Source organism: Mustela putorius, unplaced genomic scaffold (assembly GCF_011764305.1).
Source record: "Mustela putorius furo isolate JIRA1106 unplaced genomic scaffold, ASM1176430v1.1 tig00003858_pilon_pilon_pilon, whole genome shotgun sequence".
In the NCBI taxonomy this organism is placed as follows: Eukaryota; Metazoa; Chordata; class Mammalia; order Carnivora; family Mustelidae; genus Mustela; species Mustela putorius.
In genome coordinates, this window is record NW_025422010.1 from 53,961,043 (window position 1) to 53,984,512 (window position 23,470).

General features: G+C 40.5%; 1 protein-coding gene across 3 annotated transcripts; it reads left to right on the top strand.

The window, feature by feature from the left end:
* Window positions 1–10,697: 10,697 nt before the first annotated feature.
* On the top strand, window positions 10,698–21,402 carry SERPINB13 (serpin family B member 13). 3 transcript variants are annotated; one of them, XM_004745600.3, is made up of 8 exons: window positions 10,698–10,756; window positions 11,522–11,703; window positions 12,201–12,257; window positions 15,249–15,377; window positions 15,766–15,883; window positions 17,297–17,439; window positions 17,641–17,796; window positions 19,589–21,402. In XM_004745600.3, the coding sequence occupies exons 2-8, from the start codon at window positions 11,539–11,541 to the stop codon at window positions 19,991–19,993; spliced, it is 1,173 nt and encodes a 390-aa protein (XP_004745657.1). In that variant the 5' UTR covers window positions 10,698–10,756; window positions 11,522–11,538; the 3' UTR covers window positions 19,994–21,402. The 3 variants fall into 3 exon arrangements, with proteins under 3 accessions (XP_004745657.1, XP_004745660.1, XP_044921639.1); XM_004745603.3 differs by lacking the exon at window positions 15,249–15,377; XM_045065704.1 differs by lacking the exons at window positions 10,698–10,756; window positions 11,522–11,703; window positions 12,201–12,257; window positions 15,249–15,377 and having other exon boundaries at window positions 16,966–17,439.
* Window positions 21,403–23,470: the final 2,068 nt, after the last annotated feature.

The following is a 23,470-nucleotide window of genomic DNA, read 5'->3' on the forward strand; positions in this document are numbered from 1 at the left end:
CCTACAGGTTTGAGAGAAAAATACAGGATTAAAGAATTTCCTGTTCAGTCAAGTTGTAAATGCAACAGAAAATCCTTCCTAGCTGTATTTCTGCACAGGTGACCATGGTGTGTTTAATCTCCAGCACCTGGCACCATGCTATAACTACCAGAGGAATTGAAATTGAATTCATGTTGCTTTGAGCAAAATCCAATGCAGTCGTATTCTCCAAAGGTAAAGAAATACATCTAGTAAAAATATGATTTCAACTGACAGCCAAAGTAAGAAGAGAAATTCTTAATTTTAAGTTCTAATTATGTCCCCAAATTGTTGGCAGTTGTGACTCTTCCTTTTGGCCCTATTTTTTTTTTTTTAATGTTTGGTCTAGGCATAGGGTGAGTTTCAATATCCAGAAGACTACAGTCATGAAATCCCTGAACTGGAACAGTAATAGTTCTTGAAATTTGTTGAGTACTTACACATACTGGTATTGATCAAAAACCTTTATATGTGTTAGCCCCTTTAACCCTCTCAATCTTCCTCAGAGGTGGGTTATCATTAGTTAACAGATCATAGTGGGTTATCATAGTTAACAGATAAGGAAACTGAGGCATAAGATCACCCAGGTCACAGATGATTGGACTAGAGTTTGAACTTGGCAGTCTGGCTAGATAATATACAGTAGATTTCTAACCACTACCCTTTATATTCTTCCAAATAGAAATAAGAACATAAGAGGGCATTTACTTCCATTTTTAAAATTTTGCAAGTATGCCCTTTGAGGGCTGAGATAAAGTTTTAGGTTCCAGTGTGCTTTGAGCTTTGAGGTGGAAAATTCAGGGGGGCAGAAGGAGTATGGGGTGCGCAATCATCATGATGCCCGGTTCAAGTTCTTAAGTAGGAGTCACCTGGCAGGTGTGAGTCTTCCTGCCCTGGCCCTGTGCCAAGCAACTGAGTGGCAGAGGTCTTTGTCCCCTGGCTGTAAGCAGGTCCACTTGAGTCACAGATGCATCACCATGTCCCCCAGGTGACCGCTACAGTTACAGAGGAGGACAATTCCCACTCAAGGGGTACAAGCTGCTAGGATCCTTGCCAGGAGCACATACAGAACCTTCCACTCCTAAATTGCTAACACAGGCAGGGGTAACTGCGAAACAGCATTCATGGACAGTCTAACGGGGAAACTCAAAGACAGAGATAAGTGTATGACATAGATTAGCAAATGTCTGAAGGAAATAACCACATGAAAGCAAGACATCAACCTCAACAGAGTTAATAGATTAGATAAAATACCTTAAGACATATAAAGTGAAGTTAAGATACTCATTTAGAATTCTTGGAAATAAGCTTAATTATTATAAAAGATCAGTAAGTGGACTGAATAGCAGAATGAACACAGCCAAAGAGACAGCTGGAAGAAGGAACCTCGAAATTCTACAAGTAGAAGAGACAGATAAAGAGATAGAAGGTACTTAAGTATGTTAAGAGCCATGCTAGGTAGTGAAAGCAGCTCCAACATTCATCAGTGAGCATTTCAGGAACAGAGCTGAAGGGAGGAACTACTCAAAGATAAAAGAAAAATACAGAGAATTGAAAAAAACTCATGCCGATTGAAAGGGACCATTGAGAACCTGCACTTCCACACTGTGGCTAAATTATTGAAGATCAGGGAAAGAGGGCAGTATTCTAAGAGCTTTGTGAGACAAGAGAAGTAGAATTCATAAAATGGAATGAGAATCAGATTGAGTTTAGGTTTCTCTTTGGCCCTACAAGACGACACAGGGCAATATTTTGGAGTTCCAAGAGAACTCCAAGGAAATCTAACTGAAGTATGTACCTATATAAACTATTAGTCACTGGTGATAGCAAAATGCGTGAACAAGGGGGGCACCTGGGTGGCTCAGTGGGTTGAGCCTCTGCCTTGGGCTCGGGTCGTGATCTCAGGGTCCTGGGATTGGGCCCCGCATCAGGCTCTCTACTCTGCGGGGAGCCTGCTTCCTCCTCTCTCTCTCTCTCTCTGCCTCTCTGCCCACTTGTGATCTCTCTCTGTCAAATAAATAAAATCTTAAAAAAAAAAATGCGTGAACAAGGGCTCTTAGTTGACTATCTGTAGACTTTAACCTGAAGCAAGCTCTACTACAAAAAAGCCTTAAAAGATGAATTGGAGAGGAAAAAGTGAGCCATGCATAACTGTGATGCCAAAAAAGAAAAAAAGAGTAAAATGTGACTTAAGTTTAAATTAGTATTAATTATTAAAAAATGAGGATTCACATGATCTCAACATGAGAAGTAGGAGACGGTGGGATTGAAGAGTGAAGAGTGATTGACTTCAGACATTAATAGAAATTTATGTTTAATATTTGTGTTAAACCAAAGGTTAACCAGTTGGAGAGTTGAGATAGAATGCACAATTGCTGAAACATTAGGGAAAAAAGAATGAAAAATACTGATCAATTCAAAGAAATATGATCAATAAGACAAGAAACAAGAAGGCATAGTGTATACATAATGTAAAATAAGGTGGCAATAAGTCTAAGGTCTTAGAGATGTGGGTAAGTTAAATTCCACAATCACAAGACCACTGAATTAAAAAGACAAAGATTTATTTATACACTATTAATAGGACACAATAACAAAAATATGAGTATTAGAGTAACGATATAAGAGAAATACCCAAGAAGCATTAACAGAAGAAAAGTAAGAATAGTAACAATAACACCAGATGAAAATTTAATCAAAGCCCCAAACAGTAATGAACAAATATAATCATGACACATATTTCTTTTTGTTGTTGTTGTTCATTTCCATTCTAATTTTTTGCAATTATGATTTGAAGCATTCTTTGTGTTCACATTTTTAAAAATGATTTTATTTATTTATTTGAGACAGAGAGAGAGAAAGAGATTCTGCTAGGCACAGAGTGGCTTGATCTCACAACCCTGAGATCATCACCTGAGCTGAAATCATGAGCAGATGCTTAACTGCCTGAGCCACCCAGGTGTCCCCACAGTGCTTTTTAAGTGGTATTTAACTCATAAGGTAAAATGTTGTAGCTTTTTTTTTTTTTTTTGGCTCATGGTTGATTCTTTGGGGAACATTTTTATGAACTGAAAAGTTTTGATTTTCACTATTTTCTTCTTATAGTAGTTTTGCATGTTTGTTGGACAACTTTTTCTGTTCATTCTGAAATGTATAGAATTTGGAGGCTAAAAAGGACTAAAATGACATTACTTTAGGAAGGCAATGTTTCTTGGTTCAAGAGTACCCTCTTCTGTTGGAATAGTAAAGTACAGCTTGTAAAACAAATGGTGCCTTACTATTATGCCTGTAGATTTGAACTACGTGTGCCAATATTTGAAATCAGGTGGCTTCCATTAAACTTGATGGAACAGTTCCACCAGAAGAACAAATATTGATAAAGGAGACTAACTCATTATGCAGAGATTTAATGATCATCTTTTTTATTGCGTTATGTTAGTCACCATAAAATACATCATTAGTTTTTGATGCAGTGTTCCAAGATTCATTGTTTATGTACAACCCCCAGTGCTCCATGCAAAACATGCCCTCCTTAATACCCACCACCAGGCTCACCTAACCCCCAAGCCCCTTCCCCTCCAAAACCCCCCAGTTTGTTTCTAGAGTCCACAGTCTCTCATGGTTCATCTTTCCCTCCAATTTTCCCCAATTCACTTTTCTTTTCCTTCTCCTAATATCCTCTATGTTATACCTTATGTTCCACAAGTAAGTGAAACCATATGATAATTGACTTTCTCTGCTTGACTTAGTTCACTCAGCATAATCTCCTCCAGTCCCAGCCATGTTGATGCAAAAGTTGGGTATTCATCCTTTCTGATGGCTAAGTAATATTCCATTGTATATATGGACCATATCTTCCTTATATATACATCTATAGGGACCATGTCTTCTTTATCCATTGGTCTGTTGAAGGGCATCTTGGCTCTTTCCACAGTTTGGCTATTGTGGACATTGCTGCTATGAACATTGGGGTACATATGGCCCTTCTTTTCACTACATCTATATCTTTGGGGTAAATACCCAGTAGTGCAATTGCTGGGTCATACTGTAGCTCTATTTTTAATTTTTTAAGGGAGTCCACACTGTTTTCTAAAGTGGCTGCACCAACTTGCATTCCCACAAACAGTGTAAGAGGGTTCCCCTTTCTCCACATCCTCTCCAACATTTGTTGTTTCCTACCTTGTTAATCTTTGCCATTCTAACTGCTATAGGTGGTATCTCAATGTGGTTTTAATTTGAATTTCCCTGATGGCTAATGATGATCAACATTTTTTCATATGTTTGCTAGTCACTTGTATGTCTTCTTTCTAAAAGATTCCAAGTGAGTTAACCGATAGTTTACCAAGTAAGGAAGTTCTCCAAGATAGTTAGTTAGCTAGTTACCCAAAATTTAAAACAAACAAAAAAAAGCCGCCTTATACACCAGCAATAGCTACTTGAAAGTTCAACATTTTGGTTAATTCATTGCATTTAGTTCTATTTGAGATTTTCTCATTATTCATTCATTTGTTTATTCATAATCTGCATCTCCCCAGTAGAATGTCAATCTGATGAGAGAAGTGCTGTTTTACATCTTATTCATTGTTGTTTCTCTGTACTTAAACCAGTATCTGACACAGGGAAATGCTTAAATAAATGGTTGAATAAATGAATGAGTGGAAAAACCAAAGACCCTATTCACAAAAATATCAAAACTATAAAATATTTATGAATAAATCTAAAATACACGTGTTTCTGTGTGATGAATAACACAAATATGGAAATATTAAAAATATAAACATAGAGTTCAATGATTTGTCAAACAGTGAATATCCATGCAACCACCATCCAGGTAAAAAAATATATATATAACATTATCATTACTCCAAAGCTTCTCCTGTTCCCCCATATCGCTTTCCAATTCTTACTTTCTTTGTCCTCTTCAAAGTGTAACCGTTATGCTGACTGGCAGCACTATAGTCAAGTTTTGCCTGCTTTTGAACTTCATATAAATAGAATCATACAGTCTATATTATTTTGCATTTGGCTTCTTTTCATCAATATTGTTTTTAATGCTCAACCATTTTGTCATCTATAGCTTTAGTTCATTCCTTGTTGTGGCTGCACCATATGTGTGAATGCACCATAATTTGTGTCTATGTTCTACCATCATATGTATCTTTTGGTGCCCGTGAGTGCACATTTCTGGGTGTGTATCTGAGGTGGAATTTCTAGGTCATAGAGTATGTGTATGTTGAACTTTAATAAGGCCTTTTGATTAGTGCAAGTTTTACCTTTTATGTAGTCCAATTTATTAAACTTTACTATTCATGCTAATGTTTTGTTGTGTTTCATTTAGCTCTGCAGGTCATTTAGTATTGATATTTTGCATATGGTATGAGGCAGTAGTCAAGATTTATTTTTTCCTAATGGTTATCCAACTGCCTCTGCAGCAATACTTGGAAAAAAATTGAGTGAGCATATATGCACAGATACGTTTCTGGGCCTTTCTTCTGCCCCATCCTTTGGCCAAATCACATTTAATTATTTAATGACAAACACTCTCCAAGAGTGTTTTGGTTATTTTTGGCTTTCTGAATCAGCTGGTCAATTTTTTTGAAAAAACAAAACAAAACAAAAAACCCCAAAACCCAGAAACTCCTGGGATTTCAACTGAGATTACAGTGACCAATTTTGACAGAATCGACATCTTTGCAATACTGAGTCTTCCAAAGCATAAATGAAGCATAGTCCTCCATCAATTTAGGTCTTCCCAAGTTTCCTGGATTATGTTTGGAGGGAGGCTTACCCATCTTTCATTTTTACTAGAAATGTGATGTTTTGGGTACTCTTTCAAAGAATACACTTAAAAATTTTTAATTTTCTAATTGTATGTTGCTAGTTTATAAACAGTATTTGATATTTTTAATAGTCACCTTGTATTCAGCAATTTTGCTATACCCACCTTTAAATTCTTATAATGTGTGTGTCAATTCCTCTGTGAATAATTTTATTTTGTTTTGGGTCTTGAAACTTATTCAGTTGCGTTGTCACATTTGCTGAATTCATCTTTTTTTCCCCCTATTCTTTCTTCCAGCCCTGGTTCAGTTTTGAAGGGGAGCAGTGATAGTGGGCATACTTGTTTCATTTTTGCTCACAAAGACAAAACTGGTTTTCCATCTCTTTATTTCCTCCATTCCTTTCTATCTGTGAACTCTACTGAGGAACGTGTAAGAGGAACAGTATGTAAAGTATGTAAAGCTGACAATATCTCCCACATTGATCTATCAGTTCTAAATGTTCCAATCTAAATCTCCAGGGAAATTTCCATAGGCCTTGGAAAAGCTCATCTAAAGGAGATTGTGTGCAAGAATTTCCAAGGAATGTTTAGAAAGCAAAAACAGCGAGAGAGCTTGGGATAGATATGAAGATGCGTGGTCTTGGTTTAGCTTCTCTAGAAGCAGTGCTGCAGATCGGAGTTCTTGTTCAGTGAGTTTTCTGGGTGGGGAGGAGAGGAGAGGGTTTCCTTGAGAGAAGCAGGACAGGGAAGGGAAACCTGTTCATCAATCATGTCTCAGCTACAGGCTGGATTCACTCTGATCCTGTGGCTGAAGCTCTGGAGGACAAATTACACTACGAAATGAGCCCTGTTTTGTCGCAAGGGGACTGTCCTGTCCTTTTATATCTTTATGCCAGTGAGTCACAGCTGAGGTGTGCCCTGGCTGGGGGTGGCGTGCTGCGTGGCTCCCACTTGAACTGTCAACCAGAACGGCAGCCTGGTGACAGGAGCACTGTCTGGCAAAGGGAATCTTCTTGGGACCTAGCAGCAGCCATTACATTAAAGGCTTGAAGAAGAAAAATGTCACATGCCAATATCAGTCACAGATGTGCAGAGGTTGTGTCTAAACTTGGGATAGGTGGGGAACCCCTGAGTACTCTGGGTCAGGGCTTAATTATTTTCATGTCCTCGCTCGGAAGCACTGGAACCACTTTTATGGTTTCCAAGTGTCAATGTATTTTCTACCGTTGGGACATTTTTGATACTGGGAGGAGAGAGCTGATGAAATAGTAGGTTAGGGAGGGGTCCAGCCATTGGAGGTTGTGATGACATTGAAGATTAGGTTTAGGAAGAACAAGGATGAGAATCTGTAACCAGAGGGGGGAATTTTGGAGGCCAGTAATTTCCAGTAGGAGCAGTTCCTGGTGGTGATGACACCCAAAGGGTGACCATGTATGTGGATCACAGAGGAGAGGGAAGGGGAGGGTCAGGAAAGTGTGAAATGCCTCCAGCATGGATTGTGAAGATATACAGAGGGGTGGTGGGGTTAGAGAAGACAGGAAGAACTTGTGTGTGCAGAGTGGTGGGTGGGGGGAGATATGCTTGGGGAAAGAAGGGGTCAGTCTCTAAGGGGAACACTGAAGGTGATCAAAGGAAGAAATGCTTCATGCGGAGCAAATGCATGGCACGAGGCATGGGAACCTTGCTTCCTGAACCCAAGATATGAGTAGCGGTCTCAGGGAAGAATGTGGGATGTGTGGTCCGCAGGGGAAAGCTAGGCCTCCCTGTGAAAGTGCCTGGTAGAGGAAATGCATTAGGACAAAGCAGACGTCTTGTGGAGGTAGCTGGGCCATTGAATAGGGGATCTAGGGTCACATAAAAAGAAATTAGAAGACAAATACTGATAGGGATGTTCAAACATAAAGAATTATTGCCAACTCAAAGATTTCATACCATTTAAAAAAACCCAACATCTTCATTTCAATGGCATCCAGTCTTAACTCCATAACCACGTGCTGATTCTTTCCAAATCTTACTCAATTGGTGTATCTCTCAGTGACAATGAGAAGGTAAAATTAATTAAATACTGTTTTGAGTTTGCTTAAAGAGCTATAATCAGAATATTAAAAAACAGAAGGTGAATTGTGAATGTTGAGATTGGCACATATATTACCTGTGCCCTTAGAAGGTGTATCACTGAGCTACTTCCTTTGGCAGACTTGCAGGTGAGAGGGAAGAGTTAAGATGTCCTTCTATGATTTGTTTCTTGGAAACAATGACAAATCTTCATACCCTTTACCCAAGACTAAAGCTGAGAATAGTCCAAGAACTGTTTATTTTTTTAAAATTTTTATGTCAATTCATCAATTTTTTATGTCGATTTATTTAACATACAGTGTATTAATATACAGTTTCAGAGGTAGAATTCAGTGACTCATCCTTTACACACAAAACCTAGTGTGCCCTCCTTAATGCCCATCACATTCCCCCACCAATCTCCCATCTAGGACCCCTTGGTTTGTTCTCTATAGTGAAGCGTCTCTATGGTTTGCCTCCCTGTTTTTCTCTTGTTTTATTTTTCTTTCCCTTCCCCTATGTTTATCTGTTTTGTTTCTTAAATTCTCCACATGAGTGAAATCATATGATATTTGTCTCTCTCTGATTGACTTATTTTGATTAGCATAATACTCTCTAGTTCCATCCACATCATTGCAAATGGCAAGATTTCATTCTTTTTGATGGCTGAGTAATATTCTCTCTCTGCCCCCCCCTACACACACACACACACACACACACACACACACACACATCACCTCTTCTTTATCTATTCATCTGTAGATGTACATCTGGGCTCTTTTCCATATTTTGGCAGTTGTGGACATTGCTGCTATAAACATTGGGTTGGGTGTGTCCCTTTGAATCAATACGTTTGTATCTTTTGGATAAATACCTAGTAGAAACATTGTTTCTTAAATGAGTTAGTAGAGACAATAGGGATACCTCTGGATTAGCAGAAAATAACTGGGATTTGGAGATGTAATTTATTGATTATTTAAAATAGTGTTGCTTTCCTGAAATCAGGGAGCTTGTTGGATGTTTATGAATTATTGGTCCTTAGCCCAGTGTTTGGTACATAGTAGACACTCAGCGAATGTTTACTGAGTCAACTAAAATGAGGGATTTCATAATTCGTGGAAAGAATGCTTGGGAACAAGAGTGGTGGGTGGTGTGTATATGTGTGTGGTCACTGCCTGCCCCAAATTTCTCACTAATTTTTCTGGTTCTTTTCTAGCAAGATAGCTTTCTTTCATTTTCTTCTTTTCATCTGATATCTTAAAATAATACAACTGCTAAGTTAACTTTATTGCAGAGACTGGGCTTGTCAGGACGCAACCTTGTACACCCACGGTAAGTAAAGTATGCATTAAATCAGATCTTCGTCAAGCTATAAACCAGTGGTTTCCAACCTTGGCTGCACATCGTAATCACCTGGGGTGATAAAAATTCCAATGTCTTATTCTCACCCTAGAAAATGCTCACTTAAGTTGTCTGGGCATTGTTTTTGTTTGTTTGTTTCCCAGGAGATTTTAATGTGTATCTAAGATGGAGAACCAGTGCTCTGAACAATTTTTTCCAGAGGATCCCTAAGAACACTGGGGAGGAAGGCCCTTTCATAGTCTTTCCACCTGGGCCAAAATTCACTTGACTTGGCCATTTTGGTCCTGAGTTGAGCTCCTGCTTTTAGTCTTATTTTGCTGTCTGGTTGATTTTTATCTCTTTATACTTGGAATTCCAAAATCCTTTTTTTTTTTAATTTTATTTATTTATTTGACAGAGAGAGAGAGAGAGAGATCACAAGTAGGAGGAGAGGCGGCAGAGAGAGAGAGGTGGAGGAAGCAGGCTCTCCGCTGAGCAGAGAGCCTGATGTGGGGCTCAATCCCAGGATCCTGAGATCATGACCTGAGCCAAAGGCAGAGGCTTAAGCCATTGAGCCACCCAGGCGCCCACCAAAATCCTTTATAAGGGAATTCAAGAATTTACACTCTATTCCTCTACGTCATAAGGTGCAGCCTTTTTGAGTTCCCAGAACAATTAGCTGACAAGTGCATAACTTTATGGCTACGAGTGGAAGAAATAGGAAATCCAATCCTCAGTTTTGTCAAAAGCCTTGTATCCTAATTTTTATTAGGGAAATCGTCATTGAGAAATCAAAGGTTGTTTCACTGGAAAGGCAACAATAATGACTAGGGAGAGGCAGAGCACTATAAATTTAAGATCTCAACAACTCATGTTACATGTGTTTCCTGGTTCCTTGTCAGCCACCTCTGTCTCTTCAAAAATCAGGTAAGTTCTTTCTTTGGCTTTAGCTGAAGACTTCTGTGTTTTAAGAACCCTTGAGGTTTGTTGATTTGAGAGAAGTAGTTTTGTTGTGCATAGTTTTCCTTGGGCTGGTTTTATTTAATGCAGAGCCTACAGAGCCATGACAGTGTATCTTCATCTTGTTTGACGGTAAGTTAATTCATTTTATTTCTCAGTTAACTTGCAAGGAATTCCCACAAGGCAACTTGGGGGTTTTAACAGCAGATGTAGAATGCCTTAGCAGGGATGGGCCCTTGATGGCCAAAACCCTTCAAAGTATTTAAGCTTGCAAAAAATTTTGTTCTGCATTAATCTCATTCTTGTTTTAGGATTTTTCTGAAAGCCTTTGTAAATTACTTATAACATAGCTGGTGGGGAAGAAATTATAAAGTGTGTTTTATTTATTTATTTATTAAAAGATTTTATTTATTTATTTGACAGAGAGAGATCACAAGTAGGCAAAGAGGCAGGAAGAGAGATTGGGGGAAGCAGGCGCCCTGCCAAGCAGAGAACCCGATGCGGTGCTCGATCCCAGGACCCTGAGACCATGACTGGAGCCAAAAGCAGAGGCTTAACCCACTGAGCCACCTAGGCACCGCAAAGTGTGCTTTATTTATTTTGGTAAATATTAATTGCTCTTCAAAATTATTTCTTTTTGTGTGAGATAACGAAAGTAATATGAACTCATGGTACAAGCCTGAGACAATATAGAAAAGTATAGAAGAGAAAACACTCTCACTCCTACTTAATAATCCACGGCAAAGAGTTTTATCTTTGTCCCTCAGGGAAAGTTCTGCCCAGAGTCAAGTTTGCATGCAGTTAGGGATTGGGGTTTCAGAGAATGAATGTAACATGCCATTCGCTGCACTAGATCTCAATCTTGAGAAATAGAAAGTATTGAGGAGCCAGTATTGGCTTTATTATTTTAAGGCTGGATTGGAGAACACTGCTTGGACCTGAGGTCGGCAGGGATTCCTAGGCCTTCCCCTGGTCTGACCATGGGCCAGCAGCTGGACAGCAAGACAGGAATAGGCAAGGGCTGGGCCTGCCTGGGGAAGATTAGCACAGGAGGAGGCAGTGGGCAGGCAGATACAGGCAGGCTCTGGGAGAGGACAAGAGAGAAGGAAACCATTTAGGCGTTAACCCTGCTGCCTGGGGAAATGAGAACAGAAACACTGTCTGCTGCCAGACTGAGTCTCGTCTCCTGCTCAGAGAAGACCGAGAGAGGGGGGAGAAGCTGACTGCAGTGAGTTTTCCCTGGCAGGGTGAAAATCTCTATTTTTTGAATCACTGCAGGGAGGGGAAGAGAAGCAGGAAGGGCTCCTCTGATAGAAAGCAATTCAAATAAGTGAGATGTTCTTGTTTGGTTTTTGACTGTTGTTCCAGATCTTGCTGGAATCTTCATGGATTCGCCTGGTGCAGCATACACTCAGTTTGGGTTTAGTCTCTTCCAAAAGCTGAATAAAATACAAGATGGCAACATTTTCTTTTCCCCTGTGGGCATTTCAGCTGCCATTGGCATGCTCGTCCTGGAGGCCCAAGAAGCTGCCTCGGTCCAGTTACAGAAGGTAGGGAGGCTCTCACTGCTGTCCCACACGGGCTGGTTGCTGGGGGCAGCCAGCCAGCGTTACTTTGAAATGGGGTTGGGAAACCGAGAATGCATATGAAGACACAGAGCAATTTCAGATCTGTCAGGGAAGTCCTCCTCCTTCTCCAAATACCGCCATGCCATCTGTTCTCTGGTGCTTGAAATTCCTTTGAGTGGGGATTGATGTGGCCTTGTTCAAAGTCATTAACCTCATAATTAAATATAGAGTGTGAAGAACAGAACCTTCTGGAAGATGTTGCGTAGTGCCCACTGGGCTATAAATGACACATCAAATGTCAATACATGAATGGCCAAACCACTGTAGGAGAGATCAATGGGCAGTTGAGACCTTTGCATGATTTTGCAAAGGAGAGAAATATGACCTGTTTACCACTGACGTTTCTTTAACATTTTACTAATTCTGTGTGAGGATTTCTCTGTTCTGACCACAACCAGACTATTTTCTGTCCCTTCCAGATGCTTTTCTCTGAAAAAGACGCAGAGGGCTCAAAAGTCAAAACCGAAGAACAAATGGTGAGGAGACAGGTGTTGCAACCTTCAGGATGGCTGCTTCGTTGATGTGGGCTCCCTGGGAAAATGTGTAGGAGAGCTAATAGTTTATACTTATTTTTAAGCAATTACAAACACTGCAGCCAAGTGGGGTTGCTGGTATTTTACAATAATACACCCTTAATATTAAGGGAGACTTTTAAAAAAAGATTTACTTATTTAGAGAGGGGGAGAGAGCACGAACTGGGGGAGAAGCAGAGGGGGAGGGAGAGGGAGAGAAAGAGCCCACGATGTGAGGCGTGATCTCAGGATTCTAAGATCGTGACCTGAGCTGAAGCCAAGGATCAGATGGTCAACCGACTGAGCCACCCACGTGCCTTGAGGAGACTTTAAAGCGCTTTGACCACTCTGATGTTAAGTGTGCATAGACTGCAAAGTCCCTATGGCAGTGTGAATGGGTTTAAGAGTTAAACAGATTTGAGTTTAAATCCTGACCCAGTGACTTAATAGCCATGCTACCTTGGGCAAGTTATTTTCTTTGAGCCTCCATGATGTGTCCAGTGGAGTATCTGGAACACACTGGTGACTCACCTGGTAATGATGGCGGTGGTAATAGGCAATGCTATTACTACATTCCATTTTTATTTTAAACCCCTTATTGATATTTTATTTTAAAAATATATTAGCACAGGACCACTGACTTCTTAGGGTCTCTTCCAGCTCTAGGGATGTAGTATTCCTTACCTAAAGAATAATATGCTCAAATGTGGGGAAGTTCATTGGTCAGGGCTGGAATCTGGAGATGGTTAGAGGTCTCAGGAGGGGTACATCTGCCTGACAGTAGTCATAGCTCAGTCCCAGATGCTCATAAAATCATAGCTCCAATCACCTAGCAATATGAGCTGTTCATTTCACAGTCCCACATGGCCAGGTTGTCTGGTTGACTTAGTGGCATATGTGGAGAGTCAGGCTTCCTCACAAAATTTGTGCAACCAAATTGGGTCACACAGCTGCTCCACTGTCCACTCAATCAAGAAACACAGTTGTTTTCAGAGCCTTCCCCCTCTCAAGTATAGTAGCTTGTACAGAATCTTTATGGGAATTAGAAAAACAAACACCCCATTGGATAGGTGCCCACTCCTGGCTTGGTGATGGGGCTAAAGGTTGAATTCCAAGTTTGTGCAGGTCACAAACTGTATGGCTCTGCATAGCAACTCTGTCCATTTCTCAGGACTTTTCTGTGAGCCACAGAGGTACAAAAAAGAATAGAATTACTGACTGAAAGGATATTAGGACTGGGGCCTGTCTTGGAGGCCATCCACTCTAATCTCCTTTCTTAATAGATGAGAAAACAGATGAGTAGAATGGGCTGCCCAAAGATATGCCAGATGTACATTTGATTATATTACATGAATTCAGAGTATTCTGAGCTTTGCTTTTAAAAACTGAATTTCAAGATCTTAGTAGGAGATCTTGACAATTTTAAGATTTGTTGAAGGAAAACTGCTCCACTACTCACACTTGTGACACCAAATGTGTTTTTTTTTCCTCCTCACATTAAATAATTGTGATATTAACTGCCTGCAGTCAGAGCAGACCCCAAACATTAAGGGCTCCATTCCATGAGACTTGTCCTACTTCAGATGCCAATTGCAAGGAAGTGAGTTCCCAGATTACCCACACTTCTCTCCAACTTGGCTATAAATCGCAGGATCCCAGTACCCCCTACTTAGGTTTGATAGTTTGCTATAATGGCCCACAGAACTCAGGGAAACACTAGTTTACTGTAAAGGATACAAATGAACAGGTAGATGAAGAGTTATATAGGGTTAGGTCTCAAATTGTCCCAAGAGCAAGAGCTTCTATCCCTGCAGACTTTGGAGTTATCACCCCCCCGACCCAACACATGAATGTTAAACACTGTAGTTCAGGGTTTTTTATGAAAGCTTTATCATATAGGCATGATCAATTATTAGTTCTGTCTCTAGCCCTTCTCCTTTTCCTTGAAGATGGGAGATGGGCCTGAAAATTCTAAGCTTGTAATTATGGTTTGGTCTTTTCTGGTGACCAGCTCCCCCCACACTCCCCCTTGAAGCTGTTCAGGATCCTACCAAGAGTTGTTTTATTAGAACAAAAGATGCTCCTATACGAGGAAATTCCAAGGGATTTAGGAGTTCTGTGTCAGGAACTGGGATCAAAGAGCAAATATTAAAAACAAAAGATGCTCCAGGTACCCCTATCACTCAGCAAATTACAAGGCTTAAAAATTCTGTTAGGAATTGGAGAAAGAGACCAAATATACATTTTTTAATGTAACATATGTAAAATATTTTGTTAATTTTTATATATTATTTTTGTTGAAATAATATATAATACTTATATATTATATTAATATATAATTATGTATTATAGTTACATTGAAATGATGTTTAGATAGATTTGGTTGGAAAAAAATATAATATTAAATTTGATTCCATCTGTTTCTTTTTACATTTAAGAATGTAGTTACGGAAAATCTAAGATTATATATGTGGTTCACATTTGTGCCTTGCATTGTATTTCTATGGGACAGCAATCGTCTACAGTATATACCTGGAAGGTAGGGTTTATGTGTGTTTGACTTCATTAAATATTAACAAATTGTTTGCCAATGGGATTATACCAATATCTATTCCACTTAGCCATGTGCATTGGCCAGTCTCATACAATCATAGAGAGAGTGGGACCTGACCCCACTGGCTTTGAAATCCCCAGTCATTGATATTCATGTACAGTTGACCCTTGAATAACATGGGGTTGAATGGCACAGGTCCACTTAGATTAGAATTTCCTTTGGATAAATGTAACACAGTACTATAAATGTATTTTCTCTTCCTTAGGATTTCCTTAATAACATTTTCTTTTCTTAAGCTTACTTTATTTTAAGAACACAGCACATTATACATATATATGCATACATATACATATGTACATATATGTATATACATATACATATATTTTGTTTTGATTTTGAAGATTGACAAGACAGAAGAAATACATCACCAATTCCAAGAGTTTCTGGATGAGATAGGCAAACCCACTAGTGATTTTGAACTAAAAATAACCAACAAGCTATTTGGAGAAAAGACATACCTCTTCCTTCAAGTAAGTTTTGCTGTGTCCACCACATCTGTGAGTGGTATTCATGAATGGCCAATGGCCCTTCTGTGACTGTGGGTCCTGAAGACATACTGCCTCAGCTGATGGCCTGGTTTAGCCCATATCACTGAGTGTGTTCCCCTGCCTGTTCTCCAGACATCCAGACCGTTTGGGAGTTTCTTTTTAATTCTGGCAGTGTAATTCGGAGTTTTGCCTTACCCCTATTGCACCTGAAAAAAACATGTATGGAAGTACTCAAAGTGATTTGCCCGGGTCCCAAATTCCCTGCTAACAATATTAGTTATCTTAATGTAGAAACACATTTACTTAGATATGTAAGAAATATATAGATTGAATTTTCAACCTTTGTATTCTTTCTCTGTTCCTCCTGAAGAAATACTTAGATTACGTGGAAAAATATTACCATGCCTCTCTGGAACCTGTTGATTTTGTAAATGCAGCAGATGAAACTCGAAAGAAGATTAACTCCTGGGTTGAAAGCCAAACAAATGGTAGAGTATGGATCAGTCACTGAACATAAAACACTTCTTGAGTATCTGCACTGAGAGAAGACCTGAGCTTGATACTGCATGTGGGGCCAGGCTGTACAAGATTTGGGGAGGTGAAGACTTGAGATAAATTTTTCAGAGTTAGAAGGGCAGCACTGGGCACGAGGAATGGGAGAAGACCCTACAGATGGTGGAATGGTCTCAGAAAATGGGAGGGAGCTGAGGGGCACCAGAGAGGCACCAAAGAAAGCCAACTTCTTGGAAACACATAGTGGAGAATGATTTGCATGAGGTTGTGGATCATGGTATCTTTGGGGCTCCTGAAACTGGACTCCTGTCTCTGTTGTGTTCACTTCTTTTCCTTTATATCAGATCCTTCCTTTCTGAGTCTGGGTCCATAAGTGGAAATATCACAGGGTTTATCCTTTCTCTTTGTCAAGTGAGAAACTTTCGGTCTCTTCCCATCAAGACGTGCCTTTTACTACCTGTAGCTGGGGCTGCCCAGGCTTCATCTCCACTTGAGCATTAAACAGTGGTGATAAAAACTTTCAGCCTCCTCCACAACAGAGAGCTTGACAGAGCCTTCACTTCTTCCTCCCTCTTTATCCCTTAGCATGAGGCAAATGCTCAAGAAATATCAGATGGGACTATTAATACGGAAATAGAACTTAGGGAGCAAGAGCTGATACTTTAGTGTTAGAGTTTCAGAATACATTTTTAAAAAATTCCAGTTATTAGGAAGACATTATTATTTTGCAGTCCATTTTTGGGTCTTTATACTTAGTCCAAAAAATGAACTAAAATTTGAAAGAGCAGGAAAAAAGAGGGCCTGTCAAATGGTTGATTGAAGGCAGTATTTAGTGTGGAATAGACTAATCCCAGGGACAAAAACATTAGCACCTTTTCCAGTAATAGAATAAATCTCTAAGTTTTGGGTGGTAACTATATCAAATGGGTAAAAATAATAACAGGTAACACTTACTAAATGCTTCTTAAGAGCCAGATAACTATAAGTGCTTTACACATATTAAGTCATTTATTCCTTGCAAAAACTCTATGAGGCAGGTTTTATTCCTGTTTTACAGATTTGGAAACTGAGGCACAGCGAGCTTAAATAACTTGTCTGAGATTCCTCAACCTGTAAGAGGCAAAACTGGATGTTAACAGAGGCAATCTGATCCCAGAGCTTGAACTCTTAACCATCACACCTCAATTTATCCAATGGGATAAATAGGAGATGGGCAAAGTGAGAACCTCCCTACGATTCTGCCAGCAAACCTGTTGTCGGCAAGGCCTTCAGGTGCTGACCTGGCTGAGTTTTTAATGATGAGTCAAGTCCATCTGCATCATATCTGCCATGCATAGCACTTGTGATTTTGAAGATGGGCCAATTTTTTTGTTGTTGTTCGTTTGCAGAAAAAATCAAGGACCTGTTTCCAGATGGTTCTCTAAACAGCTTCACCAAGCTGGTGCTGGTGAACATAGTTTATTTTAAAGGGCAATGGGACAGGGAGTTTAAGAAAGAAAATACCAAGGAGGAGGAATTTTGGCTGAATAAGGTATGGTCCTTTATTTATTTATTGTGTTTATACATGGAGTATAAAATCTAAAGTCATATTTGAGCAAATGTGGTAGATAGCAAAGGTGACTCTGAGGCTCTGATCTTTAGCATTGTTTTCTGTTGAGCTAATTATTTTGCTGAGCTAACTTGGTCATCTTATGCCTCTTTTGACATGGCATGCTCTGTTACTTTGTTGCAGAGTACAAGCAAATCTGTGCCAATGATGACACAGTGCCATTCTTTTAGCTTCACTTTCCTGGAAGACTTACAAGCCCAAATCCTGGGGATTCCATATAAAAACAACGACTTAAGCATGTTTGTGTTGCTGCCCAATGACATTGATGGTCTGGATAAGGTAAAAACCTTGTGTCTCCCCAATCTTACTTTCATTTCCTGAAGCTTTGAATTCCAAAGCTGGTTTCTAGGTAAGCCTGGAAACAGGACTTCTGATAGGGAGCTGGCATCTGGCAGTGCCAAGCAGAAAATATCTCTATAGATGGATGTCTAAAAGAAGCATTAGATGGTATCAGGTTTACTGGAAACAACCAGAGTTAAAATACTTGGGGATGAGCTAAAATGAACAGTTAAGGTCATATGGGAATTCTAAAGATCAGCCACCTTTCTGAGAAATGGTTGATCTCTATGCACCTTTTTCCTAGAAAAATTGCATTTGCACATACAGCAAAGTTTGCATCCTGTTCAGCAGGCTATTAGACCTCCTGAATTTCTGTCTTGGGCCATTAATTTCTTTTTAAAGATTTTAATTTTGGGGGGGGCAGTATTAGGTTTACAGCAAAGTCGAGAGAAAGGTACAGAGATTTCCCACGTATCCCCTGGCCCCACACATACATAGCTTCCCTCATCATCAACATCACTTATCAGAATGGTAATTTTTTTTAACCAAGGATGAACGTACATCAGGACATAATCATCATCCCAAATCCATAAGACCTTTAATCTTGAACCTCTTGATTTAGTTTTTTGATTTAAACTTAGACTAAGATATCACTTAGAATGGGTCCAGTACATGGAAGTACTCAATAAATGATAGATACTCTATTATTATAATACTAGATGTTGTTCTGCTGCTGTGAAACATCTCTAGTAGCATTATATGTTGGAAAAATTTGGGACAGCAAAATGGCAATATATATGAAAGCTTTAAGAGTATTTATACTCTGACCCCAAAAATCCCAGTTGTGAGGATTGCCTTAGAGAAATAATTTGAAAGAAAAAAACTGCCTTCCTCACTGAAATCAGTAATTTCTGCCTTAAATACACTAGGATACCTAGTTTGAAATTTATCATCATCATCATTATCATCATTATTTTGGGATCTACAGTATCTATCAGCATCAGTCATGCTGGATACATACTAGAAGACTGTAAAGTGAATGGATGAATGTTTGGCAAAATTTATGAGCTTGATGGACTTATTATCCACCTGTTTGAAGATATTCAGGAGAGATACAGGCTTGTGAAAAGTTTACATTTAAACAAGTAACATGGACATTCAAAGAGATTGCAACTATGTAAAAATATATATAACATATAAATTATTTTAATTATAACATTTTATTTATATATAATTCACATAAATATACAACTTAATATAAAAAACTGTATATCATATATTCATAAAAGACTACAGGGGAACAGTAAAAAATGAAATAATATATATTAGATTGATAGAATAAGAACTCATTTCTCATCTTTAAAAATTCATATGCACAGATTATTTATTTATTTATTTTTAAAAGATTTTATTTATTTATTTGTGAGAGAGAGAGAGAGAGAGAGAGAGAGCACAGGCAGATAGAGTGGCAGGCAGAGACAGAGAGAGAAGCAGGCTCCCTGGTGAGCAAGGAGCCCGATGCGGGACTCGATCCTAGGACGCTGGGATCATGACCTGAGTTGAAGGCAGCTGCTTAACCAACCGAGCCACCCAGGTGTGCCTCACATATACACAGATAATTTAAATAAAGAAGTATAAGACAAGTGCTTGCTATATAAAGACAAGAGTCTAGTGAAATAAAATTTCTATTTTTATTTATTAAAATTAGTAATTTCTGAAACAAATCAGTGTTGCAATGTTTCAACTTTGTATTGATAACGTATCACTTTCCCCTCCCCATTTTTCTTAATAGATTATAGATCAAATAACTCCAGAAAAATTAATAGAGTGGACAAGCCCTGGGCATATGAAAGAAAGGAATGTGATATTGCACTTGCCCCGGTTTGAAGTGGAGGATGGTTATGATCTGGAGGCCGTCTTGTCAGCCATGGGGATGGGGGAAGCCTTCAGCGTGTGCAGAGCTGACTATCCTGGGATGTCCTCGCACTCCAGGCTGCACGCACAGAAGTTCCTGCACAGGTCGTTCGTGGTGGTAACCGAGGAAGGCACGGAGTCTTCGGCAGCCACCGGTGTGGGCTTTGCTCTCACCTCAGCGCCAGGTTGTGAACATTTTCATTGCAATCACCCTTTCCTGTTTTTCATCAAGCACCAGGAATCCAACAGCATCCTCTTCTTTGGTAGATTTTCTTCTCCTTAGGATAGTCATTGCTTTGGCAGAAAACGAGTGGTGGGGTATAATTGAGACTATGGAAATAGCCCAGCCTTCAAAAATAAATTGTTTTACTTGCTTGCATTCCAATCTTACCATCAAAATCAGTGATTTAATGACTGTAATAGGGTGCGTTGTGTTTATAATTGTCCTTAAAAGTGAAATGTCTTTCTGTTTGTGCTGTGTATCAAGTGAGTTAAATCAAGGCTCATTAGTAATTTCCGGTTGATTTCTTCTGAAAGTAAATCAACCTCTTGGAGTTTCATGCACGGATGGTGAGACACAGACTCTTCAGTAAAGACTATGGACTAATGTTTCTGGGAGTCGCTCTGGTTCTAATCGTGTGACATAATATACAAATAAAACAATAATTTACTCAATTCATGTGTTACTCTCTTCTTTCTCAGCAAATAATGTGGCCAACTGCACAGAATTTAGAAGCACATTAGCAAAACATAAAGCTTAAAGCCAGAACAAAATAAAACAGTGTATCAGACAAAGAGGATTCCCATATTTTTACCCTCTCTTCTATGGAGAGTAACTTATCTGTTGTCAGTTGTGGAAGCATTTTGATATTGTGAAACAAAAGTGATTTTGAGAAGATAAATGTTATAGGTGATCACTATTTGTACCTGTCACTTTTTTTTTAAATATTTCTTTTTTTCAGCATAACAGTATTCATTGTTTTTGCACCACACCCAGTGCACCATGCAATCCGTGCCTTTCTAGAGTTTCATTCAAATGGACTTATATAGTATGTCCTCTTTTGTTCCTAGCTTCTTTGGTTCAGCACTGTGTTTTTGAGATTCATCAATGTTGCTGAGATACTGGTAGTTTGTTGCCTTTTATGGACAGAGAGTATTCCATTTTATGGATAAAGCACATTTTGTTTATCCATTTACCCAATGATGAGCTTTTGTGTTGCTTCCAGTGTTCGGCCATATGCATAATGCTACTAAGCAAATGTGTGTGTGTAAATCTTTATACAGACATATGTTTTCAGTTCTTTTCATTTAGACATGTAGGAGTGAAATTGCTGGGCCATATGAGAAGTGTATATTTAAGTTCCTAAGAAACTGCCAAAATGTCCTTCGTGTTTCACTCCCACCAGCAACATATGAGCATTTCGGTTGTTCTGCATCCTCACCAAGGGTCGATGTGGTCAGTCTTCATTACAGACGTTCTAGAGGTGTGTTGGTATTATCTCATTGTGGTTTTAATTTATGCATTTCCCTTATGACTAATGATGACAGGCATGTTTTCATGTGCATATTGGCCATGGGGATATCTTCTTTTGCAGTGTCTGTCCAAACTTTTGCTCATTTTTATTATATTGTTTTACAGTTATGGATTTCTAATTGCTTTTAATATATTCTGAATAAAAATTCCATGTCAAATATACGGAATGCTTTTCTTTCTTCCTTGTCCCCCTTCCCCCAGGATCCAGTTCATTCTGTCTTAGGGAGATGGTCCTGAGAGTGGTGGGTGCCATCCTGTGCTAGAGGAGGGAGGGTCTGAGGGTCAGTTGAGGCTCATGGCGGGATGAGGGGGCTAGGGCACCAAGCCCCTGGAATGCCCTGAGGCTAGGCAGAGGCCTGGAGGTAGCTGTAACAGGCTGTGACAGGTGCCTCTGCTGCCCAGAGTAGAAGGCATGGGGCTGGGACTGGGTCATAGCCCCAAGCCACACGGGTACCCCAAGAAGCAGGGCATAGGGTCGTGTGACACAGAACGTGACACTGAGGCACACAGCTCATGAGGCACAGGCCCGAGGGACGCCTACCCCTGGCCATACACCTGGACAGAATGGTGGTGTCAGACCACAGGGGACACATGGTACAACAGGACTCGATGGCCACAGGTGACTGACCCAGACCGCACAGTGCAAGGGATAGGGAGGGGGGCCGTTTGGTGGGACTGGTCTGCAATCGTAAGAAGACAGCAGGGGCTGGGCTAGAGGCACCAGTGCCCCCCCCCCCCACCGCCCCCGGCAGAGACCCTCTGGGGCTCAGTCAGCCCTCCACACTTGCCTGAGTTCCACCTCATCACAGATGACCAACAGGACGGCCACGTCCATGTGGTCCCAGCCCAGGCCCAAGCGGGGGTCACTACCCTTGGAGAATGCCTCAAGCTCTTCCTCCCTCACAGTGCGCAGGCGCGGTCCCATACCTCCCGGCTTCCATGCCCCGCATCCGGTCCCGAGCGTCCCGGGGTATGTTCACGCGAGATCTGGGAGCAGCGCGGGAGCCACGGGTCAGGGCCTCGTGGAGTTTTCTCTTATGTCCCCGCTGTGCTGGGACGGTGACTTGTCCCCTTCCACCCTTTTCCCCACAGAATCTCCATGACCCTATGAAAGAATCCGCTAGATTTGGGGTTGGAGGAACCTCTGGTAGTGAGTGGACTTCCTGTGATCTCCAGGAGGCGCAGGACCACCTCAGCCTCGGCCCCAGAGCTGCTGGCAGTGCTGTGGCCAGGGCGCCAGCGAGTGGCTGCCGAGGGATGGAGCATTGCGACCTGATGGCCACTTTGGGATGGAGCCACGGGACCCGAACTGCTGGCACGTGCAGTCCCGGAAGCCCAGGTACACCAGTGCAAGCGGCCCGCGTAGCTGCAGCTGCCTGTGCGCGTGCGCGGGGTGGGGAAGGTGGTGCAGGACGCGATGCGGCCTCCAGGCTTCCTGTGGGGACCGGGCATGGGGCCTCCCGGCTGCCCTGCCCGCTGCCACCTTGTCCTGGCCAGGCACGGAGGGGCGGGCCGAGAGGAGAGACCAGCGCCCCCACAGTGGGATGCCTTACGTTTTGGTGAAGTCCAGTTCACTACTTTTTCATCTTTTTCTTTAAGGGCCTCTTAGTGTCTCCCCCTTCCTCACTTTGGTTTTACTTAAGAAATCTTTGCCTATTTCAAATTTGCTGAGACTACTTGTGTTTTTTTCTAGAACTTTTATGGTATTAGCTTTTACATTTAGACATGTGATTTATTTTGAATAAGTCTTTGTCAAATAAGGCTTAAGGCACTTTTTTTTTTTCCTTTAAATGTGGACATTCAGTTGTTCCAGCATCATTTCTTGGAAAGGCTATCCTTACCCCAATAATTAGTTATCTTGGAAACTGTGTGACATATCCATGTGTGGGTCTGTTTCTAGGTCCTCTGTTCTTCCAGAAATCTATACATCCATTATATGCCAGTACCTCCCCATCCCTGATAACGGTCCTGTCCTGAGGTTTAATTTGTCTGATATTAATAATATAACCACTCGGGCTTTCCTGTGACTAATGCTGGTGTGGTATTTTTTTTTTCCATTTTTTTTTTCCACATTTATCCTAGGTGTGTCCTCATAGTTTAAGTTTTCTTTCCCCCCTAATAGACATCATATAATGGGGTGTCGTGATTATCTTATGGAGGTAAAATGGACCCTTCTCCAAAAAAATTGAGACTGATAATACCAGGCCCACACCAAGATTTATTACT

Bases quoted from the DNA above. Each gene is read 5' to 3' on its own strand.
- SERPINB13 (XM_004745600.3), top strand. From the start codon at position 11,539: ATGGATTCGCCTGGTGCAGCATACACTCAGTTTGGGTTTAGTCTCTTC. The intron at 12,258-15,248 runs GTGAGGAGACAG...TTGATTTTGAAG, and splicing joins TCAAAACCGAAGAACAAATG to ATTGACAAGACAGAAGAAAT. The intron at 17,797-19,588 runs GTAAAAACCTTG...TTTTCTTAATAG, and splicing joins ACATTGATGGTCTGGATAAG to ATTATAGATCAAATAACTCC.